Source organism: Bos grunniens, chromosome 11, assembly GCF_055505025.1.
Source record: "Bos grunniens cultivar Pamir isolate PY7600 chromosome 11, Bosgru_T2T1.0, whole genome shotgun sequence".
NCBI classification, from domain to species: domain Eukaryota; kingdom Metazoa; phylum Chordata; class Mammalia; order Artiodactyla; family Bovidae; genus Bos; species Bos grunniens.
Window position 1 is genome coordinate 8712329 of NC_141175.1, and position 26651 is coordinate 8738979.

The 26651-nt window shown below is 42.4% G+C and overlaps 1 protein-coding gene across 2 annotated transcripts; it reads right to left on the reverse strand.

Annotated features, from left to right (window-relative positions):
* Positions 1-615: 615 nt before the first annotated feature.
* On the reverse strand, positions 616-26239 carry GLE1 (GLE1 RNA export mediator). 2 transcript variants are annotated; one of them, XR_015136254.1, is made up of 16 exons: positions 26082-26239; positions 22655-22876; positions 17378-17488; positions 15005-15153; positions 14712-14772; positions 14274-14528; positions 11263-11494; positions 10521-10633; positions 10287-10356; positions 6337-6479; positions 6016-6233; positions 5366-5495; positions 4465-4569; positions 3257-3339; positions 2226-2289; positions 616-970 (listed from the first exon to the last, which is right to left on the reverse strand). XR_015136254.1 is itself a non-coding variant. In XM_086324825.1 (16 exons), exons 1-16 carry the CDS (start codon positions 26178-26180, stop codon positions 902-904), a joined length of 2097 nt encoding a protein of 698 aa, XP_086180951.1. In that variant the 5' UTR covers positions 26181-26239; the 3' UTR covers positions 616-901. The 2 variants fall into 2 exon arrangements, 1 of the variants encoding a protein (XP_086180951.1); XM_086324825.1 differs by having other exon boundaries at positions 6043-6233.
* Between the last annotated feature and the right edge of the window lie 412 nt (positions 26240-26651).

The following is a 26651-nucleotide window of genomic DNA, read 5'->3' on the forward strand; positions in this document are numbered from 1 at the left end:
TCACTCTTATCTGAACAGCCAGACTCCGGATTTTTGTAGTGGCTTTAGTCAGGCAAATCTGTCGTCATCCATTGCTCAGAACACGTAAAGAATTATAAGGCCCTGATTCATTGCTTACAGATGCTCAGCTCAAGTACAATGCTGCAAGCCCTATCTCAGCCCATCTTAATTCAAACTGAGAAACAAAGTTTGGTTCGTGCATCCCGAGTCATCCAGGAACCAAATTCCAAAGTAAGAGGATAAATATTTCTTCGTGGTTCAGTATAACATGTTAACAGTCCTAACCCGACACTAAGCTATCTCTGATGCAACTTGGGACTTAGTCATGTCTACATCAGGCATTTCTTCTGAATTTATAAATACTTCACAAGCTGACTAAAGCAGAACCACCATAACCCAGGCCTGCATGTGAAGATTTGGGCCTCAACGATCAAGTGCTGCTTTACAAGGGACCTCAAGTCTTTGTTCATTCCAGAAATGCTGAAAAGGGGCAGCATGCAGGAAGGGGTTGGATGTAGGAGACTGAAAGCAGTGGGTCGCTTCAGCTCAGAGTGAAACAGTCAAGGTATTAACCTAATTTCTGAAAGACACTTAAGAGACAAAGGAAATAAAGGGTAAGATCAAGTATTAACCTTTTATTCTCATAATTTTTTTTTCTTATTTTCCATAAAAATGAGAAAGGCCAATTTTGTTTACTCTGTCATGCGGACTTCTTTAAGGAGTCACCAGATCTATTAAGGGACCTCTTAGATTTGTGGCCCATGGAAATCTCCTCTCTTCGTCACAAGGTACAAATACACAAAACACACACTGACATGACTTCTCGCAGGTACAGCTGTCTTCAGTCGCTTTATTATTGCCCCTCAGCAACAAAGTGGTAATGGCAGGTGCTGGAGTGACATCAGGAACGCCAGAAGGAGGCAGTCAGGAAGCCCTTGGGGACAGGAACCTCCCTGTGCTGCAGACACTTCTAGTCGGGCAAAGACAAAGAAAACCAATGATTCTCTGATAATACTGCTTCCAACACCTGACAGTTAAAGAAGGATGTGGTACGTAATACATAGTAGAATATTAGCCATAAAAAAGAACAAAATCATGCCATTTACAGCAACATAAATGGATCTAGAGATTGTGATACTGACGGAAGTCAGACAAAGATAAATATCATATATTACTTACATGTGGAATCTAAAAAAATGGTGCAAATGAACTGATTACAAAACAGAAATTAGAGTCATAGATGTAGAAAACTGTGGTTACCAAGGGGGAAAGGGGAGAGGGATAAATTGGGAGGCTGGGACTGACATATACACACTACTGTATATGAAATAGACAATGAGAGCCTTCTGTATAGCACACGGAGCTCTACTCAATACTGTGTAATGACCTATATGGGAAAAGAACCTAAAAAAGACTGGATATATGTGTAACTGATTCACTCTCTATGCAACAGAAACCAACACAACAGTGTAAATTAACTACACTCCAATAAAACTTAGTTTAAAAGGAAAAGGCTGTGGTAAGACCTCTCCTGCATCAGCTAGAGTGGAGGGCAAAGGTCGGGCTGCCCTTGCGTCCGTCCCACCCTCGTCTCCACACACTGGCCTCGCGGTTCACTAGTGCTGCTTATCCAACTGAGCTACTGGAGACTGGACGTCAGCAGGCTGTCTTGGTAGATGCACCACAGAGTTCTCAACGATTTGTCAGAATTTACCTCTTCAACTTTTTTGGCACATGGAAAAAGGAAAGGAGTCTAACTCAAAGTACAGTCTGTTCTCATGAAGAAAAGTGACCAGTTCCCTAGACCTGAGACTGAGAAAACAACCTTGGCCAAAATGCAAAAAAAAGTTATCAGTGAGCTAAGATTCATTAAATATATTTTACATGTATTTTATTCTGCACAGGCAGTATGGACAGTGACACACAGAAAAATAATGAAATGGCAGCCCTTAAGGTGAAGAGGGAATGATGGACAAAAAGCAAGGGGGGGTGGTTTCCTGGTGGCCTAGAGGTTAGAACTCGGTGCTGTCAATGCCGAGGGTCTGGGTTCAAGCCCCGGTCGGGGAATGAAGATCCTACAAGCTGCACGGCCAAAAAAAAGTAGGGTTCAGAAAAATCAAGGGTAAGAGACTGCAATCAGTCTGGAGGGGAGGTCCAAGACTTGTCAGACACAGACACTGGAGGCTGACAACAGCTTGGGATATGCTGGTCTAAGGGCATCTTACCTCCAAGAACTGCTTGAGGCGTATGAAGGAACCCATCTGCCCTGAGCTTGTGATGGCTTCAATCCTATAAGGAGAGAAAGAAGACAGTACCTATGGTTCACACATATCTTTTAGAGAAGGGTTAGGGACCTGCTGATCTGGAGGAAGTGGCAGAACGAATGATTCCCAGAGATGTCTTCTAGACTTAGGATGCTGTCACTCTACTAAATAGTCTCAGCACTTTATTTCAGACAAAGGGGTAAAGGAGAAAAGAGCACTGTTGCTTCTCAAGGTCTCTATCATCAGGTGAGATGGGTGTCGTCAATGCCTTTCTCCCTTCAGTGAGTTGAGAGGGATGAGAAAGGGCTTTGAAGTTGAATCCCCCAAAAGAGTCAAGCAAACTGGCTGATCAATCAGTTTCACCAACTGATTTACTGAGCGGGTTTGACTCCTTGGCTTCCTTCATGCCTGCATGTTGTCACCATCCCAGATTGAGTTTGGAAAACAAGAGAGTTTTAAATGGGATCTGAATCCAAGATCTTCCTAATTTTTTTTTTTATTTAGTCAATAATATTTAAGAGAGACTTAGTAGAGTTCAAAAGTGTTTATTCAAATAACAGAGAGGAGAAGGATGGAGCTGAAGATGTCTCACTCAACACAAGTGCTTCTGACTGAGTCAGAAACAGTATCTGAACTTCCCGGGTGGTACAATGGATAAGAGTCTGCCTGCCAATGCAGGGGACAGGGCCTTGATCCCTGATCTGGAAAGATTCCACATGCTGTGGAGCAGCTAAGCTCACGCTCTTAGGGCCCGTGCTCCACAACAACAGAAGCCATCTCCGCAATAAACCCGCACCCCACAATAAAGGAGAGACCCCATCAGAACAACTAGAGAGGGCCTGAGCACAGCAACAAAGACTCAGTGCAGCCAAAACAAATAAATAAGATAAATTTTTAAAAAAAGAAACAGCATGTGACAGCAGCCACGGGCATCTGATTTCATGAGTTTTTACCTACCAAATTCTCTGGTGTCTACTCAACAAGTCTAATACCTTGGGAAGTAGTCCTCTTTGATGAGAAGTATCATCTTCCAGAACTGGACCTGGTACTGCTTCATGAGGGCATTCCCACACACCTAGAGGGGAAGGTGCGCACCGTCAGAGCAGGGAATGTAAACGCACACTCAGTCATAAAGGATAATCAGCCCTTTGCCTCTCATTCCTATCAAGAATTTCAGCCGCAATGCCATTCAGCCAGCTAAGCAAGGGAATTAAAATCCAACTTTCTTCTGAAGCATTCTCATGTATGGTAATACCTCCACATTTAACCAGACCGCCAGGTAGCCAGGTGTTTGAGAGGTTGTGACTCAAACTTAATTTACTATTGATTTTAAAAGAATAGCATTACTTCCCAACCTTGGTAATCAAGGTAGAAGGAATACCACGTGTTTTCAATGACTCAGGATCAATGTTCGTTTACTGTGACTGCAGGAGCTATCAGGTGAGTAGAAACTGTTGGCATTATGGCCCAAGTGGTCTCAGATTTGTTACGGCATGTGCTCCAAGCATTTATTCTTTAAGAGCTGTCTCTTTTTCACAGAAACCCTTATTGGTACCCTATAGTGGGCGCCCCTTATGGGCAGACAGGACTGTACACAGCCTTCTAGATGAGACAGGTACCTGACCCAAGCTGGTTAATCTTATTCTCTCTCCTGTCTATTAGCAATCCCACTGATGGGACACTAGTCCCACTACACTGGGTGACCACACTGAGGCTGAGGGATACAGCCCAGGAGCATCTTCTCCACTGTGTGCCGAGAAGCAGAGAAGGGTGGCCTGCAGAGCAAGCAGAGGCAACCTGCAGGAGGAGCAAACATGAGAAGACCATGCAGTCCCAGAGAGGGGCTCCCTTGGTCCCTGGCAACATCCCAGTTCCTGGTTCCAGGCCCTGGTGGAACCAGGTTCAACTATGCATCCTACCCCCCATTCTCCAAGTGAGTCACTTCTATATCCCCAAAGCAAATTCCTTTTCATCTGTACTGGGATGTACAGTTTTCTGTTCTTTATAATGACAAGACATCCACACAGAGAAAGGAAAGTACGCTGGGAAGAAAAATCCAAAGCTAGCTTTCTCTTGGGGCTTGGGGAAAAATTTGTAACACTGGCCCCTAATGGTGTTCACCATTAGTCTCTATTTGTTTATTCGTCATGTCATACAGCGGCCCACTGGTGTTCTCTTGTGTGATAATTGTACTACATACCTCTAAGAAGTCAAAGAGGAGGGTGGCCGTCACATCTGACAGGGGCTCCATGTTTAAGATCTGTGCCAACCAGCGCCAACCATGATTTAAGCCATGAGGGTGAGTCTGGGAGCAGAGAGGCTTGGTCAGGATTTAATCTCATTTTATTAAGAGTTCTACATTGCCAACGTTACCACCCAGCCATTACCAAGGGGACATGAACCCCCTGATCACCTAACGTAAGCACATGCCACAGGGCAGAAACAACAGAAGCCAAACAAATTCTGTTTTTAAATATTGCAACACACTGGGACCCACACATTCTTCACTGGATTCCTTCAACACACAGCTGTCAGCCTCAGTTCCAGGAATCCCAGTTACCCTTATAAACAGTTATCTTAGTGACATTTTATTAATTATTCCTGGTACCTTTAGCACAACACCTAGGACATAGCAGGTGCACAGTAACAAGTTCCTAGATTCAGTCAGCTTATATTCCTTTCTCTTTGGGTTTCCAAGTCCACTAACTTCTCCATCTCTCTAATCTCCATTCCTTGCAAAATGAACTATGCAGGCAGGTCAAAGCCCTGGCCCTCTGCTGTGGCTCTGACATTGACAAGTGTGTATCCTTACACCTTGCTAAGCCTCCGTCTGTCCCTCTGTGAAGTAAGGTATGTAACCTTGGTATGTAATTGGTCTCTAAGGCATCAATTAGTCTCTGAACAAATGACTCTGATGATCCAAAAGTTTCCTAATAATCAATACCCACTTCTCTAAAGAATACCTACGAAGCAGCGCTATTCTTTAACTTGTCACATGATGGGACTGTTCCTCTGAAAGGTCGGTATTTCCTTCAGGTAAGATATACTAACACAGACCCTGGTCCGACCGCTCATTATCCATAGTAACCCTTCTCTGCTACCTCTTGTCGGTTTCCATATGGCCACCGGAGCTGGATGATGGCGGCATAGAGGCGGATCATCCCAGACATGCGCTTGAGAAAGTTGTCCTGCTGCTCTACTTTGGAATCCTTCACTTGGTAGCCAAGCATCCTATGTGGTAAGAAAAAATTCAATGTGATAGAGTCAAAGTGAGGGTGACCAATCCATTACTATTTATGGCTAAAAGTAACAACATACCATTACATCTAGAATTGTTACTAATACATTATTACACACGACTACATTGGTAGATGTAATTTTGCTTACAAAACACTCACATCCATTGTCAAATCTGCAACATATAAACCTTGAGAGGTAAATTCCTAGAAGGTAATGAATATTATTACCCCCATTTACAAACAATGAAAAACAATCTTTAAGGAGATGAAAAAACTCCCGTTTTGAAAATCTGTTAATAGTCAAAACAAGGGTAAAATTCTAAGATCCCTGGATTCTAAATCCAGAATTCTTTCCTCTGTACTATATTGATTATTGATACTCAAATCCACAAATTCTAAAAGCCACCCAGTTTGCATGAAGACACTGTATTCTCTGACAAAATGTTCAAGGTACATAAGAGGTGCCCTGGGGAGGGGAAATGAATCTCAAGTCTCTCTCTTCCATTCATCACCTGGGGACAGTAAGGAGAACACTTCACCTCTGATAGTCTTCCAAAGCCATTCCCTCTTTGAATGCTGGATAGAAAGGAACGGAGTAAGGACACTTCTTGTGCAGGTGAGCCAGGATGAGGGCCCCTACTCTGGGGTGGAGCTCCCAGATCCCGGACGCCACGACCGCGATGGGGAATGCTGCTTCGTGATGGGAGGCCACTTCCTCCTCCCCTTGTTTCTGGGAGCACAGAGAGGGGAGATTTTAAGTTAATATTCAAGAAAGGCTTAAAGGTTAGGCACCAGCCTCTTCTTCCCATACCTTTGGCAACAGGGTTTCTCACCACAAATTTCTCTGCCAGTTTGTACTGGACAAAGTCCAGGCCCTGTGGGTTAAGTGTGACAGACACGGAGCGCCCGCCAGATTGAACAGGTTTTCCAGAAAGTAAGCTGTGGATCTTGTCAAAGATCTCCTTCAGCTTCGAGCCTGGGTATGACAGAGATAGAGTCAGTGATAAGATACAACTGCAGTCAATCTATTTTTTTCATCACTGCAATAACAAAGCCTCTGTATAAACCCAGCCCTACAGAAGTTCAGAGCCTAAAGCCAAAATACAGATGCACAAACATATGACAATCAAATACATGTTGTGGAGGATGTGAAAGTACATAGGGTGTGGTATTATTTTGAAGGAATTTGTCATTGGTAGAATGAACTAATTCTGAAACTGACACATCAGAGATGAATAGTATAGAAATAGGTATTGAATTGTTCTAGATGCGACAGGTGTGGCTGATGTGCCTAAAGGAGTTACTTGTAACTCCAGGGAAAACCTTCTAAAGAATCTCCAATTCACAGCGGCTTCCCCTCCTCTTGGACCTACCTTCCTCTGTAGAAGCTATTATTACATTCATATTATAGATCCTGTGTGCCCCACCTTCTACACTGGCTATTTAGATCAAGACGAGTTAAGCTGAGCTAATCAGCCAGTTGACTGAGTCAATTCCCTGAAGTGGCCAGTCCTGTGACACACACATACGTAAGCAGTGGTGCTGTCATGTGGACCAAAGAACAGCCATCTACAAAAGGAGAATGAAGTGGGCAGAGGGAAGCCTAAGAGAAGAGAGAAAAGGGTCCTAACATTTCTGGCTCCTGAGATCCAGCCCCACTCCTGCCGTAGCAAACTGATTTATCTTTAGGACAAACTCCTCACTCTACCTATTTCTCCTTCCTTTCCTTTTTTTTGGCTTAAGCAGATATGAATTAGTTTCTATTATTTAAAATTAATGTTTGAATGAATACAGCATCTCCAATTTACCTGCCAAGTTCCTAATACCCTGCACCAAGTTCATAATCATTTTAAGAAATGTTTAAAAATCTCAGAAATATCCTCCCTAGACCACTGATTCAGTTTCATTGAAAAAACAGGGAAGAGGGGTGGCACCTTTCTTAGGAATTAAGAGAAAAAGGAAGAAACCAAGAGTTAAATAATGAGATGTCATAGAAATTTCAAGGCCAACAATCCCCTGAAAACAGAAGCAGAGACTCTAACCTGAGATATTAAAATATGTATGTTTCCATCAAATTTACTCAGCTCACGTTCCTGCCAACCTATAATCCTACTATTTCTTTACTGATGGTTTCAGAGGGCCCCACTGGCCAAATCCCCATTCAGTCTCTCTCCCTGTGCCCCTCGAATTAGGAAAATCAGATCCCAGCCCAGTGCCTGACATGGCCTCCCACATTCCGTATGCCACAATGGCACCATATCTGTCTTTAAGTTCTGTTCCACATTTGACTACTCATGGACATGCACCTCTAAAGAGGCAGGAATTAGGTCACCTCTTTCTCAGTCACTCCACATTTACTGAGCACTAACTCTGCAGAATGTCTGTGTCTGACTGGGCTGTAAGCTCTCACCGAGCTTACGATACTGATGGAAACAAAGGGACACAGTTGTGAAGTAGGTAGGAAAATCAAGAACAGCAACTGCTGCTGCTGCTAAGTCTCTTCAGTCGTGTCCAACTCTGTGCGACCCCAGAGACGGCAGCCCACCAGGCTCCCCTGTCCCTGGGATTCTCCAGGCAAGAACACTGGAGTGGGTTGCCATTTCCTTCTCCAATGCATGAAATTGAAAGTGAAAGTGAAGTCGCTCAGTCGTGTCCGACTCTTAGCGACCCCATGGACTGCAGCGCACCAGGCTCCTCTGTCCATGGGATTTTCCAGGCAAGAGTACTGGAGTGGGGTGCCATTGCCTTCTCCGAAGAACAGCAAAACCAGAGCCTAATCAGATACAGACAGTGAACCAGAGGAAGCAGTCATGGGGATGACTCCCGGGTTCAGTTAAGGTGACTGAGTAGATAAGGTGCTACTACTGGTTACTTAGAGCAAACCAGAAAAAAGCTGGGCGAGAGGAGGATGATGAGAGGCCAGCTCGGAACATGCTAAACGTGCGGAGGCTGAGAGATACCTAGGCAGAGATGCCCTGCGGGTAGCTGGAGCAAGGTAACCCGAAGCTCAGAGGAGAGGAATGACCCAGAGACTGAGCTGGGTGTCATGTTGCAGAGGTGAAGTGTGAAGCCAGGGGGGTCTTAGAATGAAAACTGCAGGGTGAAAGCACATGCCCAGGACACACCTACCAGCCAGGTGGGGGCAGGAGACTGAGGAGCCCACAAGAGAGAGAGGGAGGAGGAGAAGCTGGAAATTAATGTTGCATCAGAAACTAGAGGACTAGAAGTGATAGAGAAGGGAATAGTCAACAGGGCCAAAGTGTAACATGAAGATTAGAAAAGACTGAGAAAACACAAAATCAAAAGAAACAGGTTTTAGAATGTGAGTGACAAGCATGTTTAAAGGGAAAGGAGCTTGTAAAGAAAGCCATTTTGTAGAAAACAGAAGAGCTCTCTCTTGAGAGAGATAGGAGGGGATGATAACAAGGCTGCCGAGGCTCGTTCAGGGCCGAGCGGAAGGGGAAGTGTGGGCCGGAAGGGTACTGCATTCTTTGAAACAGGATGGTTTCAAAGCAGGTAAATACAGCTGAGTATTACTGCAGTGGGGGGGTTGGGGGGTTGAGGGGGGAACCTGAAGACCTTACACCTGATGTCTCAGTTTTCCAGACGAAGGAGGAGGCAGGGGTGCCTGTGGTCAACTGAAGGGGAAAGACGGAGGACGAACTTGAGCAGACCAGGAAGGTGTGGGACAACTGTCTGGTCAACCTTGCCCTCAATGCCATGGCTACTAAAGGAAATGGCACTTTCAATTCTAGAAAGTGATACATATTTACTTATTTAGACCTTGTTTTGTTTCAGAAGGAATTTCAGGCAGCAAAGTGATATGTAAGTTCAGTCACAGAGCCTCTCAAAGGCAAGAAGTGCAACTTTCCACGCTTCTTATGCTATGCTATGCTATGCTACGTCACTTCAGTCATGTCTGACTCTGTGTGACCCCATAGATGGCAGCCCACCAGGCTCTCCTTCCCCTGGGATTCTCCAGGCAAGAACACTGGAGTGGGTTGCCATTTCCTTCTCCAGTGCATGAAAATTGAAAAGTGAAAGTGAAGTCGTTCAGTCGTGTCCGACTCTTAGTGACCCCGTGGACTGCAGCCTACCAGGCTCCTCCATCCAGGGGTTTTCCAGGCAAGAGTACTGGAGTGGGGTGCCATTGCCTTCTCTGCCACACTTCTTAGGTAACAAGTTAATCAAGGGAACCTGAATGGAGGTTAAGTCAGAGCAGCTTCCCAGCTGCACAAGCTCCCCAGCTACTTGGCAGCGCAGTCTATACTGTGGAGGCTTCCACATCTGAGCTCTGTTAAAATGAACCTCTGTTTCTAAAGAAGAAGAGGGGTCTTTCCCCTGTGTGGTTCTTCTTCTCTAAATCTCAGTCTCTGGAGAGACTGAGTAGGCATTCTGAATATTCTCATGTATTAACAAGCAGGTTTCGAGTCTGGAAAAGCTAATGTTGTAGGACAAAAGCAAAGAATGCAAGTCACATCCTAGGCTCCCTAAGGGGTGCTTTCCACAGTAACTTCCAATTGTAGCTAAGAGTCTTCCTAAATATTTACTACTAGTACACAACTTATTTAAAAAGAAAAAAGAGTCAACAAACACATAATGATTACCTTCTACACGCAGAGAGTAAACCAGCCAAGGCACATAGCTTATACACCTGATCCAACAGTCAACATTTGCTCAGACATAATCTATTTATAGGAACCTTACAGACAAGTGGATTTGGAATCTCAATAAACACTGGTATAATGAGGTGAAGGGCCATGTTCTTAGCTCTCTGACCAACCTGCAATGGTAGAGATCTGGCTCACTGGAATGGTGGCAGCCTTCTGGAGGTCCATCTTGATCTTTTTGGCCTGCCAGAGGAAAGTAGCAAGAAGGCCAACAGTGTTTTGAAGAGCTGAGTACGTGCCATTAGGATTGGGGATGTGATGTGACAGGCGAGCTACATTTCCTGGGGACATGAGGCTGTGGGGGGGCACCATCAGGCCCAGAGAATGCCCAACTCCTTCCCGCCTACCTGACTATCTTTGCTGTTGCTCAGGCCCTCGAAGGCCAGCACACACCGACTGGAGGCCTCCTGCAGCTGCTGGTACCACTGCATTGTACTGTCTTGCACCTTCATCTGGAGGTCTGAGGAATGAAAGACACTTCCATAAAAGGAGAATTGACTGAACACTTAATATGAGCCAGGTACTGTTCTAATCAACTTAAGTAGGATTTGTTGAACATTTAATATGAGTCAGGTACTCTTCTAATTACATATGTATTAACTGCTTTCACTGTCATAATAATCCTACAAGGTACATTCTATCATCTTCATTTTATAGATAAAGAAATAGCCATGGAAAGGTTAGGTAATTCAGCAAAGATACAATGCCAGGAAGTAGAAAAACTAGATTCCCACAGATCTGACTCCAAAAGCAGCATTCTCAACCATTATGCTGTATCAATTCCCTCATGTTTAAACATATATTCTGTACACACTTATTTAAAATACTCAGTAGCAGCAATGTGAAATAATAATATCTACTAGGATTATAGAGAATTTCAAGTCCTCATGGCAAGTGTTGGAATCTGAAGCCAGGCTCCACATCAATCAAAACTGAATGGAAATCATTAAAAGTACCGAATCTTACATTATGTGAAAGTTCTGATAAATTATCCTGTAGCTTAATACAGTATTCAAAACATGTTCTCACTTCTTTTCACATTCTGAATTACACAACATGTTAAAGGACCATTTCCACGCCAAGACCCACCTTCGTTCGGCTTCGCCCCTGGGCCCTGGTTGGGAACGGGCAGCTCTTTGTGGGCCTCCGGCCTCTGCTGCATCTGTGACTCTTGCTGCTTTATCCGGGCCTCCTCTTCATCCCGCCTCCTCTTCTCCTCACAGGCCCTGCGGATCTCCTGATGCAAGTTCGAGAGGAGGTCGCGCATTTCCTGTAGCGCTCCCTCAGCCGCAGCTTGGTCCTCTACTGTGGGAAAGCCGTTCTGTCACGGTGACAGAAGCAGAGCTCAGTGGTTATTTCCTGAGCACCTGAGGTGCTGAATCATGCATCACACAAATCCATGTATTTCTAAACTGGAATTGTGTCAAGGGAGTACCCACAGTCAACATGTTGATACCTACTGCTTTCCTGTCCTCTTAAAGGTAATACTGATTTCCCATCACATCCACAGTACCGAAGGGGAGAGCTTTCAATGCTCTCACCAACACTGGGAACCAGCCTGTGTTTTCTAATACCTTTTCCCACTAATAAGTGATACGGCTTCGTGAAGAAACACGCAATTTTAGATCTGGAGAATAAAATGTTCAAGATGAGATAGAAGACAGTTTGCTTGCTTTCTGCTGCAACAGCTACTACTGGGGCCATGTCCAAGGGATGGAGAAGCCAACGTGAAGGTGTTCCCATACACAATCTGAACGACAAACTACGACAGATGACATTATACATCAAGTATATAAAGTTCACGTGTTCTTAATGATAGTAAAAAAAAAAAAAAACCAAAACCTCAAGTCACTGTGGGAAAATGCTAGGAAAGCAACTCTATATTCTGAAGACTGATCAAAGCAAAGACTCAAATATTTATCCTTCCTTCTCTATATAGACTGTACTTAAGATAGTATATGGGGAAATTTTCTTTGTAGTAGAATTCCAGCTAAAAAATACGGAAAAATGATAGAAAAACTTAAAATTTAGCACCTCTAATGAAATAACAAGTATGAGTAAGGATCAGCAATGGCTACTAAATCATTAGCTAGAGACTCATTGAAATCTTTAAACTGGAAAATAACACTGACAGTATCTGAAACCACCAGTTGACCTTAACATCACAGGTAGAAAGACCGTCAGTAGTCTATGCCTCCTGCTGTGATTCATTAACAAATACACACCCCCAACTATGAAGTACTGCTGTGGGGAAAAAATCAAATGTGATCCGATCAAGCCTCTAGACTGTGCTGTCCGGGAGGGCAGCACACACAGCCACACACGGCTCTTTACATTTAAATTGAAAACTTTCTAAAAATTAAAATACAGTTCTTCAGTCACACCAGTCACATTTCAAGTGCTCAATGGCCATGTGTAGTTACTGCATGGCACAGATATGAACGTTTCCATCATCACCAAAGATTTGTTAGCTCTGCCCTAGAGAAAGTTACAAATTCACAGAAATACAGGGAGTAAAAGAACATATAAAAATACACCAAAGGGTTAGGGTTAGCAATTGCACTGAAATCTTCAGAATGCAGAAAATTCTATTCACAACAATCAGATTCTTCAACAATGGCAAAAGAAAAAAGAGAGAGAGAAGGGAGGGGGAGTCTTGAGATTAAAAGACTTAAGTAACAGACACAGCACACCAAAAAGTTGCACTGAGTATGGATGCTGATTTTCCAATCAGTTATAAAAAAAATTATTGAGATAACTGGAGAGATTTGAACACTGACTAGACATTTGATCATACTGAAGAAATTATTAGTTTTTTAGGTATGATATTAGCGTTTTGGTTATGTTAATATAGAGTTTTAGCTTTCAGAGATACACACTAAAGAACTTTCCAGATGAAGTAGTATGCTTGAGATTTACTGTAAAACCATCTGAGGGAAGGGGTGCAGGTGGCACCATAGACAAAAGGAGACTGTCATGTATGGAAGCTGTCATGTATGTCATATGTCATGTATGTCATGTATGGATTCTTGTGGAAGCTGGGGAATGGGTGCCCAATGTACATTATGCTGTTCTCTCCACTTCTATGTAGGTCTGATATTTTTCAAAAAGGAGGACAAACAAAAACCCCAAAGAGAGATATGAAAGGTAACAATAAACTTCTGCCTTAAATGTGATGAATGCTTAAAGCTCTTTCTTTTTTTTAGCCACGCCATGCACCCTGTGGGATCTTAGCTCCCCACCGAGGGACTGAACCTGGGCCCTTGGCAGTGAAAGCAGAGTCCCAACCACTGGACCACTAGGGAATTCCCAGCGCTGAAAGTTCTTAAATTTAGAATTCATACAAGTTGATTTCTTTAAAACACAAACTCTCATAGAGATATGAACTAAGGACAAAGAGCATACAATTCATAAAAGCATGAACTGGTACAACTTAGAGATGTTAACAGTTCAACAATAAGTGTTTTCAATAAATTTGGTATGGTTACGTCGGAAGTTATGCGATTTCATCTGTTCAAATATTTGGGCTTCCCTGATAGTTCAGTTGGTAAAGAATCTGCCTGCAATGCAGGAGACCCTGGTTCAATTCCTGAGTGGGGAAGATCCACTAGAGAAGGGATAGGTTACTTATATTTACTGAATACCTATTACGTGTCAATAGCTGCAGTTTTTAACACTGCCTTAAAAACACCAAAGTATTTGTCACAATTATAGTAATTATGCTTTCAAAATGTCATGTTAACTGGAAAAAGCAATATCCATTTCGGTAAGGTTTTAACTTTTATCATAAACATGGCAGGTGTCCAGTATATATTAATGAACTAAAGTGTTCTGCAATTAGACAAAACAAATATTTTTTAACCTAAGGTAAGAAACTCTCTATCTACAGAAGCCAAATTAGGGTGGGGAATCTCTCTCTCACACACACACTCTCTCTCTCTCTCTGTCAGAGAAGAAATAAATGCTAACCGTGGTTGTCTCCAGGTAAGAGGATGATAAGTGATAATAAGCAGGTGATATTTTTAAATCACAAAACCATTTTGCTTTTAAAGTTCTTCATTTCAAAGACAGGAGAGAGAATGTTCTTGAAGCCCCCTCACCTCAGAAGTGGCCCGGATGATCCCTGAGACAAGACTGCACAGCTGGTTGCCTCGGGTCCGGAAGGCAGACAGGTCGACCTGGAGCAGGTCCCTGTGCTGGTCCGAGGCGTCCAGCTGCTGGCTGAGGTGCAGCACCTCCTCCTGCAGGGCGTAGAGGCCACGCAGGCGGGCCTGGCCTTCTTCCTTCCGGAGCCGCTCCTGCTCCTCTTGCTTCAGGCGCTGCTGCTCCGCTTCCCGCAGCTTCAGGTTGAGGATCTACAGAAAGGGCTGTCAAGTTAAGGGGCTCCTGGGACTTCTCCTTCTACATTCCTCCAGTCCCACGCGGACTGCCTGTTCTCACAGATGGGCCCCAAGTCAGCCACAGAGTGGCAAGACAGAGGCGGGTCCTCTATGACTGCCAGACAGTGAACACCCACACGGATTCTCCCGGGCGCTGACCTTCGCTCTGTGACGATGCTCGGCTTTCAGCTTCTCTTGCTGCCCCAGGGCTTCTCTGGAGCTGAATGAAATATGGAGGGAGGAAGAGTCAGGGATGCTTCCTAAAATTGTTCTGCCTCTCTTTGATTTGCATTGGTCATCTTTGCAAGGTTGATCCTTTTTCTAGGTTATAAGCTTCTCTGGCTATTTTATTTTGGCATGTAAGGACTCAGATTCTTCCCTCTGGGTTTTATGTTGGGAAAGAGCTCTGGTTGACCATGCTGACATTCCCCTTGTAATTCAGGGAGACTCACCTCTTCTCCATTACTTCCCGTAAGTCCTGGAATTCTTTATGATGCTTCAGTTCCTTTCGTTCATCAAACCGCTTCAGCTGTTCAGATGCCATCTCAGAAAGGGCCCGGACCTTCTTCTCCTGCTCCTCCTGCCACTGCCTCAAGCCCTCCTGCAAAGGGTCAGCACCTGCTCTCTGGAGCTCCATTATACCCTGCTCATCTACCCCTGTGAGATGCCCTCCCATCAGGCCTTAACCCCATCAAAGATATTCCGGGGCATGGAATCATCTTCCTATTTCTCAAAATCTTTGCTTGAATCACCTGTCCCCTTTGGGTCAATCTTTAAATTCAACTGTTGTGGAAAGCTTTCCCAATTTGCTCCATACTGTTCCTGTCACTCCAGCATAAGCAAGAATGGATGGGATTTTACCAATATATTATCAAATAGCCCTGCACTTTTAACTTTCCAACCTGTGCATTCTTTTTTTTTTTTTTTGGCCACGCCCTGTGGCTTGTGGGATCTTAGCTCTCCCACCGGGGATCAAACCTGGGTTCTCGGCAGTGAAGGCAGGGTGTCCTAACAACCGGACTGCCAGAGAATTTCCATCCTGTGTATTCTGATGAGGGCTTCAGGGTCATCTACAGAAATTCTTATTCTAATTCTATAACTATGCTATTCCTATCTCACTTCTTTCCATAAGTTATTATCTCTGCCTAGATTCTTTTCCTCCATCTTCACTTAGGAACATCCCTTTCTTATATACCTAAAGGTACCAGGTATTTCATTTATTATTCACAAGAGTACTCACATTTGACTTTTAAGGGCAATTAGACATTTTAACTATTAAAATTTAAAGTGTACCTATCCTCTGACACTTGTTCCATTTTACAAACTTGTCCTGAGGAAATACTTGCCTATGTGTGCAATGATATATGCATAAAAATGTTCATTACAGCCCTGTTGATAACGAATTTGAAACAATTTAAATCAACAGGGAAATAAGTATAGTAGGTCATCCTAGAGAATACACTGTAGTCTTTAAAGAGAGTAACATACTATATATATATAGGCATGGAGATATATCAAAACATACTTTTAAAAGATATCAAGGTACTCTATTCTGAAACTTATTTTGCAACACGAGGGGGATTATCAGCAGTGAAAAACTCTCTACTTAGGTCTGGAAGACAGAAAGACCATGGACAAGTAATGACTGACAGAGCAGAGCTGAGAAAACCTGAACACACACACTCTCTGTCTCTCTCTAACCATCCCCCACCGTCTCCACGGCTACATCCTTGAATCTAAGCACTCATCACCCTTTTTCATCCAGTGTCAAAGTGACGGCTTAGTGAGTGTTGCTCTCTCTTACTCAGACTATAATAGTCTTCTAACTATAGTTCACTCATTTCTCTTGCTTACTTCTGCCTCTCCCTCCAGCAAATAAACTCTATGAGGATATGGATTGTGTCTCTTTTGTTCATTGTTTTATCTAGACCTACATGCTAAAGGAGATCAGTCCTGGGTGTTCATTGGAAGGACTGATGCTGAAGCTGAAACTCCAATACTTTGGCCACCTGATGCGAAGAGCTGACTCACTGGAAAAGACTCTGATGCTGGGACAGATTGAGGGAAGGAGGAGAAGGGGACGACAGAGGATGAGATGGCTGGATGGCATCACCGACTCGATGCACATGAGTTTGGGTGAACTCCGGGAGTTGGTGATGGACAGGGAGGCCTGGGGTGCTGCGATCCATGGGGTCACAAAGAGTCGGACACGACTGAGCAACCAAACTGAACTGAACTGAGAACAAAAGTGCTCAATAAATATTTGGTGATTCCATGAATAAATGGATGAGGGTAGATGCTAGAATTTCACTTTATAAACTCACCTATCTGTAAAAATTTTTACAAAAGCATGCATTGTTTTTCTAATAAAAAAAGTAGTCACCTGAAAGTATCATACCATTTTTAATCGGCTATACCCTAGTACAAAATAGAAATTAAAAAAAAAATAATAAAGTTAAATAAACATTAAAATAGTGTTATCCTTTTTTCAAGAAGCTGTTAAAGTCCATCTTCTCAGTATAATCTTATCTGACAATGCAGATCATCTTCAAATTTTGGAAAAGTAAATGGAAGCCAAGAAAGTCTCAGTAATCTTCCTAGGGTCACAGGTAAAATAGAAAAGCTAGGACCTGAAACCAGCTTTGACTTGAGAGAGCTTACTCGTGACTGTTACACTGTAACCATCTCCCTAACTGAGATGAAGCCACTAGTAGGTGGGCAGGGTGATCAGCATGTGGTGGACATTCTTAGTCCCTGAGGAACTGCGTTTGAATATGGCTCCCTAGGCTCAATGTCAAGCCTGCCTTACTTCACGGGTTACTTACTGCTCCTTTCATTCTGTGCACCAGCTCATACATGCGGATGCAGCCTTCCACTTTCATCCCCCGGGGGGACTGAAGTACCACAGGCTCTGTATGTGGAGACTCATGTTTGTCCTGTATAGACAGAAGACGGAAAAATTAAGCTTTTAAGATGGTCAAGTTGGTATTATTCTGTCTGAACAAAAGCCACATCCCTGCTTACAATCAGCAACCAATAACAACAAAACAATTTAGGTGCTTTTCATGATATTGACCTTATTCTAATTGTTCTCCTTAGCAAATTAAGTGGGTGTTTTTGCTTTCGACAGTTTTTTTGTGTTATTTTTTTTGCTTGCTTCTTTATTTTGATATGCCTAGTGTATTCCCCTTTTTTTCTTTTCTAGTAAGTGTCCATTTTTGCTGGGGTGGGTTGGACGGAGAAACCCCAGCCCACATTCCTAGTTCATCCATGCCCCCTAGCCTCAGGGGTCAGTAGCCATGAGATCAGCCCAGCAATCAAAGTACTCTATCCCTCTGTACCCAGTGTCTACTTCAGGAACGAGGCTTATGACTTAAGCCAGAGTCTACCTCTGAACTTTTCTTTTTTATATATCTATTTATTTATTTTTAATTGATTGATGACTGCTTTACAATTTCTGAACTTTTCCAATGGAGGTATTTTGGAGGGATTTCTCTTCTTCTGGGGATGCTAACCTAAGCAGGTATCTGTCTAGGGCTATCAACAGACATCTTGCCACACAGTCTATCTGAAAGATGAAATCAAGAAGTTACACAGAACTGAGAGAAGAGAAGCAAAGCCCCGTGTTTGAGTCCCTGGATCAAGTCAGAAATAATATCAAGGAGAGACAAGCAGAAAATAGATCCTCCAGATCAAACTGATTCCACATTCCTAGACTTCCTGGTTATATGAACTATTAAATTTCTCCCCTGACCCCTTTGTTTTGTTTAAGCTAGTTTAAACTAGGTTTTCTGTTACTTAAATACCAGAAATTCCTAATGATACAATTTGTTATTTAAAGCCATCCAAAACTTTACTTAAACCTTAAGAATTACGGAATTTTATACCTGGAGAGGCCCTCAACAATTTAGTCCAGTACCAGATTTACAGATGAAGAAACTGAGGGAAAAGGGAAAAAACTGTAGGGAGAGAGGCATCTTTCCCTCAGATGCCTGTCTGAGGGTATGCCACAATACTGGCAGGATCAGAACTGGAAACTGCTGCCTCTGAGAAGCTGCTCACAGAAACTTTTTTTTAATCTTGAAATAATTACAACTCATTGGAAATTGCAAAAAATGTACAAGGAGGCTCATGCACTCTATATTTACCCAGTTTCCTCAAATAGTAACATCTTTCACAAATACAGTAAAATATCAAAAACAGTAAACTGATGGTACAAGTCACATAACTTGTTCAGATTTCACCAGTTCTGACAGGAATTCACTTGGGTGTGTGTAGTTTTATGCCATTTTATCTCACGTATAACAACGATTATAAAGGTCAGAACTGTTCACCACAGAGATCCCTGGTGCCACACCTTTACATCTCCTACCCGTTCTCCAACTCTATAATGACTGTATTTCAACAACCTTAAATAAATGGAACCACATGGCACATAATCTTTTTTCTTTTGGCTGCTCCACATAGGATCTTAATTCCCCAACCAGGGATCAAACCTGCGCCCCCGCACTAGAAGCCTTCATCCCAGTTTTAATTTGCATTCCATTAATGCCTAGTGATTGAACGTATTTTTGTGCACTTATTTTGTCATCTGTATATCGTCTCAGGTGAAAATATCTGTTCATATCTTTTGGTCATTTTCTAATTGAAGGTTAGAAAGTTTCTGTTTAACCTTTGAGAGTTTTAAAAATATATTCTAGATATATAAACCTTTGTCAGACATCTGATTTGCAACTATTTTCTTCCAGTCACGAGTTTATTATTTTTCTACTGAGAATTTTTTAAAAAACATTTACTTATTTATTTGGCTGCTCAGAGTCTTGCAGCATGCAGGATCTAGTTCCCTGACCAGGGATCAAACCCAGCCCCTCTGTACTGTGAGGAGTTTTAGTCACTGGACCATCAGGAAAGTCCCCAGGTTTTTTATTTGATGAGGTCCAATGTATTAATTTTTCCTTTTATGGATTTAGTTTTTAGTGTCAAATCTAAAAACCCTTCAACTGGCCCTGCTGCTGCTAAGTCACTTCAGTCGTGTCTGACTCTGTGCGACCCCATAGACGGCAGCCCACCAGGCTCCCCCGTCCCTGGGATTCTCCAGGCAAGAATACTGGAGTGGGTTGCCATTTCCTTCTCCAATGCATGAAAGTAAAAAGTGAAAGTGAAGTCGCTCAGTCGTGCCCGACTCTTAGCGACACCAAGGACTGCAGCCTACCAGGCTCCTCCATCCATGGGATTTTCCGGCAAGAGTACTGGAGTGGGGTGCCATTGCCTTCTGATAATGTTTTTTTCTTCTAAAGTCTCATAGTTTTACATTTTGAGTTAATTTTAATGTAAGTTATGAGGTTTAGGTTGAAGTTCATTTTTGCACCTAAGATGAGGTGCAAAATATAAACTTAAAAGTAAACTTCTTATGCATGGAATCATGCAGTCTTCATAATATGAATAACCATCTCTGTCCTATATTACTTTTTAGGATTATTATTTACTGTACTATAAATTGTTACTTATTGCAAATAACTCTCACAAAGACATTTCCCCAAAGAAGTTATACAAATGGCTAATAAGAACATGAAAATATGCACCACATCACTAATCATTAAGGAAATGCGAATCAACACCATAGGAGATATACTTCTTACCCACTAGGATGGCCACTGTGGGGGAGGAAAAAAAACCAACAGTAAATAACAAATATTAGCAAAGGTATGGCAAAATCGAAACCCTTGTGCACTGCTAGTAGGAATATAAAATGGTACACTTGCTGTGGAAAACAATACGATGGGTCCTCAAAAATTTAAACACAGAATTACCACATGATCCATCAATTCCACTTCTGGGTACATACCCCAGAGAACTGAAAACAGCTACTGAAACTAATAGATGTACATGCATGTTCATAGCAGTACTAGTCACCAACGGCCAAAAGGTGGAAGCAATCCAAATGTTCAGAGACAGATGAATACAGTGTAATACTATTCAGCCTTAAAAGGAAGGAAATTCTAGCACATGCTACAACATGGATGAACCCCTGAAGACAGTATGCTAAGGGAAATAAACCAGTCACAAAATGACATATATGATTCCACTTTTATCAAGTATGTAGAATTGTCAAATTCATGATGGTTTTTAGAGACTGGGGATGGGAGGAAATCAGGAGTTACTGATTAATGAGTATTCTTAGTTTGGGATGATGAAAAAGTTCTGGAGATGGATAGTGGTGATGGTTATACAACACTATGAATGTGCTTAATGCCACTGAATTGTGACATTAAAAATGGTTAAATGGTAAATTTTATGTCATGAATATTTTGCTAATTAAAAAAATATGTTTGCACCCTTTTATCTTTGATGCCTATTATTTGGGCATTTATTTTAAGACAGCTAGAAGATATACTTTAAGATTAAAAAGAGAAAGATCTCTCTGCAGAAAGTTTTTCAGAGGAGTATCTTTAAAAGCAATGAAATGGAAAAACATAAATGCTAAATAATAAAGGAACAGTTCAATAAATTACAGGATATTACATATCCTGTAAGTAGATATTTACAAAGGTGGAAATAACATGAACAAATAATTCAAATAGTTAGCAAACAAAGTAAAGTCAGAAAGGAAAATTAGAACACGAAAGTACACATACGATTTAATTATGCAAAGGTATAAGGATGCAGGCTTATGAGACTGGAAAGGAGTAACTGTTGACTGAAATGATGAGATCATAGGGAGATTTAACTTCTTCCTTTTGATGTAATGTTTTCAGTAACCAAAAATTTTCAATGAGTATGAACAAAAAGGACTTTGTCTTTTGGAACCCAAACATGAAAAAAGTAATCTCTACCTTTCTAAAGAGTTGCCTAGTCTTATTCTGCTGACACAAAAACCTTGAAAAAGCAAAATAATGCTATAATGCATTATTTTAGTTTAGAAAGCTTTTCTTCTTTACATTCTTAGGCCAAATACTACTTCCTATATCTTACTTTGATCCAGAAAGGATTTAATGCAGCTTATAAAGAACATAAAATATAATAACAAGCACAAACTAATAGTCAGAAAACATATTAAACAGAATGAGGCAGATATATAGAGATAGAGACAGAAACGAATCATCTCTCAGATATATTATCAAGTGGAAACACAGAAACCAATGAAAACAAACAAGATCCACAATAGTATATTCTAGCAACTTTGTTTAAAAAGAAAGAAAAAAAACAGAAATGAAGAAAAAGAAGTACACATGGAACCTCTCTGACCACCCAGTGGTTAAGACTCTGTGCTCCCAATGTAGGGGGCAAGTGTTTGATCCGTGGTCAGAAAACTAAGATCCCACATGCCACACAGTGTGGTAAACAGATTAATTTAAAAAAATATAATCACCAAAAAGAAAATACATATGTTCTTACATATCTGTACTTATACAAACTAACTCTGGAAACAGGAAGAAAGAGAAGAGCAAAGCACAGAAGAGCATCAATAACAATTTGTTTTTAAGTGGGAGAACTATCTCATCCTCTGTCACCCCCTTCTCCTCTTGCCCTCAATGGAGGTGACAGAGGATGAGATGGTTAGATGGCAGCATCAACTCAATGGACGTGAGTTTGACCAAACTCCAAGAGATAGTGAAGGACAGGGAAGCCTGGTGTGCTACAGTTCATGGGACTGCCGAGTCGGACACAACTCAGTGACTGGACAACAATAACAACAATAAGAGAAACAAAGGCAGGAACAAAATCGAACCAAAAAGTTACAAATTCATTTAGAACCAGTGATAAGGTATGTAAATCTAAGAGCAAGTATAAAATTCATTCTCAGTCTTCCAGCAGGCAATAACAAAAAGGGAGACCTTAAGAGTTAAATGTAATGCTTATGAGAAAAAACAATCCAACTGCTCAAGAAATTAACCACTATTCTTGGTATTAAGAGAAGAATTTCTCTCTCTGGTCTTCATAAAAAGATGTGGTAAACACTGTTCCTACAAATAGCTACATGAAGAAGAAGCAATCATTACTTTCTCAGAGTAAAGTCCTTGTAGTATGACAATGATATTATAAGTTAGACACTTCAACTTTGCAGCCACCATTGTCTGGCCTAAGCTGAGTAAAAACCTTACCTTGGTTCCATTTGATGTTGCTGAGGAGACTGGTGAGTAGGCAGGGTTTCTGAGAGGAGATCTGGGAACAGATGAAGGTTGGTCGAGGGCTGAAGTAGACACAGAGGATGCTGACGTCTCAGACGGAGGTGCGTTCTTTTGTATGTGGGGCAGGACATGATCTACTACCCATCCAGAGTATGAAGACAGCTTGGGAAGAGACATACATTCTTGTAAAACATCCTAGGAGACAAGATAAAAGTTAAGTCCAACTTGCATGTTAACTGATCTAAGAAACCAAAAAATAATTTTGTCCTTATAATCCACTATATGCTTTACTGAAAACCTAAGAAGTCCTAATAAGCATAAATATATACATACATGCTGCCGCTGCTGCTAAGTCACTTCAGTCCTGTCCGACTCTGTGCGATCCCACAGACAGCAGCCCATTAGGCTCCTCTGTCCCTGGGATTCTCCAGGCAAGAATACTGGAGTGGGTTGTCATTTCCTTCTCCAATGCATGAAAGTCAAAAGTGAAAGTGAAGTCGCTCAGTTGTGTCCGACTCTTAGCGACCCCATGGATTGCAGCCTACCAGGCTCCTCCATCCATGGATTTTCCAGGCAAGAGTACTGGAGTGCAGTGCCATTGCCTTCTCCGATATACATACATACCAAGACCCAAAGTAACTGTATTAACAATCAGAGATGAAAAGAAAGTACAGTAGTTTCTTGATAATGATCTTGACTACTACCTTTTTAGAGTATCAGACTAAACAATCCTAACTGCAGAAAAAGGAACAATTCACAAAGATGGTCATTAAAGTAGACCTGAAAGCAACCTAAAACGTTGGAATGGAGAAGAACATATGAGGAATTTTGAAGTAAACTATGGCATACACACGACATGAGTCTGAGTGAACTCCAGGAGTTGGTGATGGACAGGGAGGCCTGGCGTGCTGCGATTCATGGGGTCGCAAAGAGTCGGACACGACTGAGCGACTGAACTGAACAGATGGCATAAACACTCAGTGAATATTAGTCATTTAAAAGTGCTGTGAATTCTATGTAAGATTCAATTTTTTCCAGTTTTATTGAAAAACAGACATACGTCACTATAAAAGTGTAAGGTGTAAACATGATGGTTTGATTTACATATATTATAAAATGATTAAATAGGTTCAGCTAACATGCATCTTATCCCATGTGTGCACACATGCCAAGTTGGTTCAGTTGTGTGCAACTCTTTGTGACTCTATGGACTGTAGCCTGGCAGGCTCCTCTGTCCATGGGATTCTCAAGAATACTGGAGTGGGTTGCTGTGTCCTCCTCCAGGAGATCTTCCCGACCCAGAGATTGAACCCCCATCTCTTACATCTGCACTGGCAGGCGGGTTCTTTACCACTAGTGCCATCTGGAAAGCCCATCTTCTCATATAGGTAAAATCAAAAGAAAGAAAAAAGGACTCTCAACATGTACTCTCTTAACTTTCTTACATATGGTATAGCTGTGTTAGCTACAGGCATCAAATTGTATCTTACATCCCTAGTACCTTTATTTTTGGATCCCATTTCAAAAGGTGTTTTTTTGTTTACTTTACGTTTCTGATATTTCATTGTTAGTGTAAAGAAATGCAACAGATTTCTGAGTGTTAATCTTGCATCCTGCTCCCTTGCTAAATTTATTTATCAGTTCAAGCAGTTCTTATGTGGAGTCTTTAGGGTTTTTTACATACAGTATCATGGCAGCTGTATATAATGACAATTTTACCTCTTCCCTTCCAATTTGGATACCTTTTTATTTTTTCTTGTCTGACTGCTGTGGCTAAGACTTACAATACTATATTGGACAGAAGTGGTGAGAACAGGCATCGCTGTCTCGTTCCAGATTTTAGTAGGAAGTTTTTCAGCTTTTTACAACTATGGAGTATTGTGCTGGCATGTGGGTATGTCATAAGTAGCTTTTATTATGTTAAGATAGGTTCCTTCTATACACACTTTGATAAGAATGGATTTTTGTCATGAATGGATGTTGAATTTGAGTCAACAACTTCCTCCTCATTCTTTACACCAAAATAAATTCCAGAAGCAATGCTTCAAATGTAAAAATAAAACCACACACACAAAAAACACCATAAAACAGGAATAAATTTTAACTGAAAAACTAGAAAAAAAATATGCAATGTATGACTCAGATAAAGTAATATTATTATCCCTAATACATAAAGAACTTACAAAATACTGGCAAAACCCCAACAAGAAAATGAGCAAAATGAGCCTAAGAGATATAAACTGGCAATTCAAAAATAGATATAAAATTGGCTCTTAACACCATTTGGGCACATCACAGAAAAGGTTGATTAAGGGAGAAGTCACCAATAAACGCTAAGAGTGGAGGTTTGACAAAATACTAATTACGTACATTAGTATTAGGAAAAATGATGAATTTTAAGTGGAAATATCTAGCAGATGCCATTGTGATCAACTGATAAGTGTTAGCATCACCAGTGCTGGGATGGGCTGAAGCAATTATGTGCTACGGATTTAAGTTACTGAGAACACCTCATCATTTCTGCGTTATTCGTGCCAAGAATGCATAACCCGAGTCGACATCGAACAGACTGATGGAATTCATCGAACAGACTCATGATGGAATTCATCCTATAGAATGTAAGGTATATATACTCTTTAAAACTGTCAAAGACAGAGAAATGCTTTAGAAGTGCTATATATTTCCGTTTGAAGAGACTTCATACCTGTAGCTAGATTACGAGCAACGCAGGAAAAGGCTATGCCTTAAATATCGCGACATTCCCCACCTGCGCGGTCTATTACACAGTTCAGCACATCTTAGATGCAGCGACCACGCCCCCACTGTTTCCAGGTGTGCCCGATGCCATCTAAAAATTTGGTCAGGGTAAGAGCTGAAGGGCGCGCGCCACAGAGGAAGAGACGGTTGGGTGGCATCACTGACTCAATGGTCATGAGTCTGAGCAAGCTCCGGGAGATAGTGAAGGACAGGGAAGCCTGGCGTGCTGCAGTCGCCAAGAGTCAGGCACGAGTGAGCGACTGAACAACCACCACCAACAACCGCTCACCGCTCAATCCGGATCTCCCAACACAAGAGACGCGCAGTAATAAACTGACCCTGAGAGGCCAGGGCTGCTTTGACAACCAGAGCGGAGGCGCCTAACTTCGGCAGCGGGGAGCAATGAAGCCTTCAGAGAAGAGCATTTCTGAAGGGGAGCTCCTGAGAAGCTAGAATAGTGGAGAGAAACAGAGAGCAAACTCTAGGACACGGCGACGCACACACAGGAATCAAGAAGCGGACGCGTGTTGTGACACAGAACGCAGGGGCTCCTCGGAGGTGGGCTTGCCAAAGGCTAAGGAAGGGCAGAGGCCCCGGACGAAGGGCGGGTGGGATCGCCGCCCGCTTAGGGGCCACTGCTCACCTCACCCCGCAGCAGCCAGTCGCGGTCGTAGCAGAGGCGACCTTTGTCGCAACTGCGCAGAGCCTGCAGAGTTTCCCAGCAGCGACCCTCAGAAGGCATGGCCTGCCCAGCTACAGATCTTTAGACGCCCCGCTCGTGACAAAACAAATCCTCGAATCAGCCGCCCGGAAACAGGTCCTAACTTCCGCTTCCGGGGCGCACAGGCAGGAGCATAGTTCAACTCCGCCCCCATGGCTGCGTGGTCCCGCCTCTCGCACCAAGCCCGCCCACCCATGCGCCTGCGCACAGGACTTGGCCCGTGGTTCCTGCTTCCTGCCACGGCTTTAGACCTAGGAGCTTCGTTTGGGTGGGCCTTATAGGTTACAGAAAAGTGAATAGGTTTGATGAGGTTGTCAAGTTGGAATCCTCATACACTACCAGTGGGACTCTAAGATGAGGCAGCTCCTGTGGAAGACAGTCTGGCAGGTCCAGGGGTTGACTGTGCCCTTCCACTGGCGGGGAGGCTTGGGTTCCATCCCAAGTCAGGGCATTAAGCTTCCACATGCCATCCAACCGTCTCATCCTCTTGCC

Coding starts and splice junctions, on each gene's coding strand:
- GLE1 (XM_086324825.1), bottom strand. CDS start 26,180: ATGCCTTCTGAGGGTCGCTGCTGGGAAACTCTGCAGGCTCTGCGCAGT. Junction 10,634..11,262: donor AGGGGCGAAGCCGAACGAAG/GTGGGTCTTGGC, acceptor TTCATTCCTCAG/ACCTCCAGATGAAGGTGCAA. Junction 971..2,225: donor GCCTCAAGCAGTTCTTGGAG/GTAAGATGCCCT, acceptor TTGCCCGACTAG/AAGTGTCTGCAGCACAGGGA.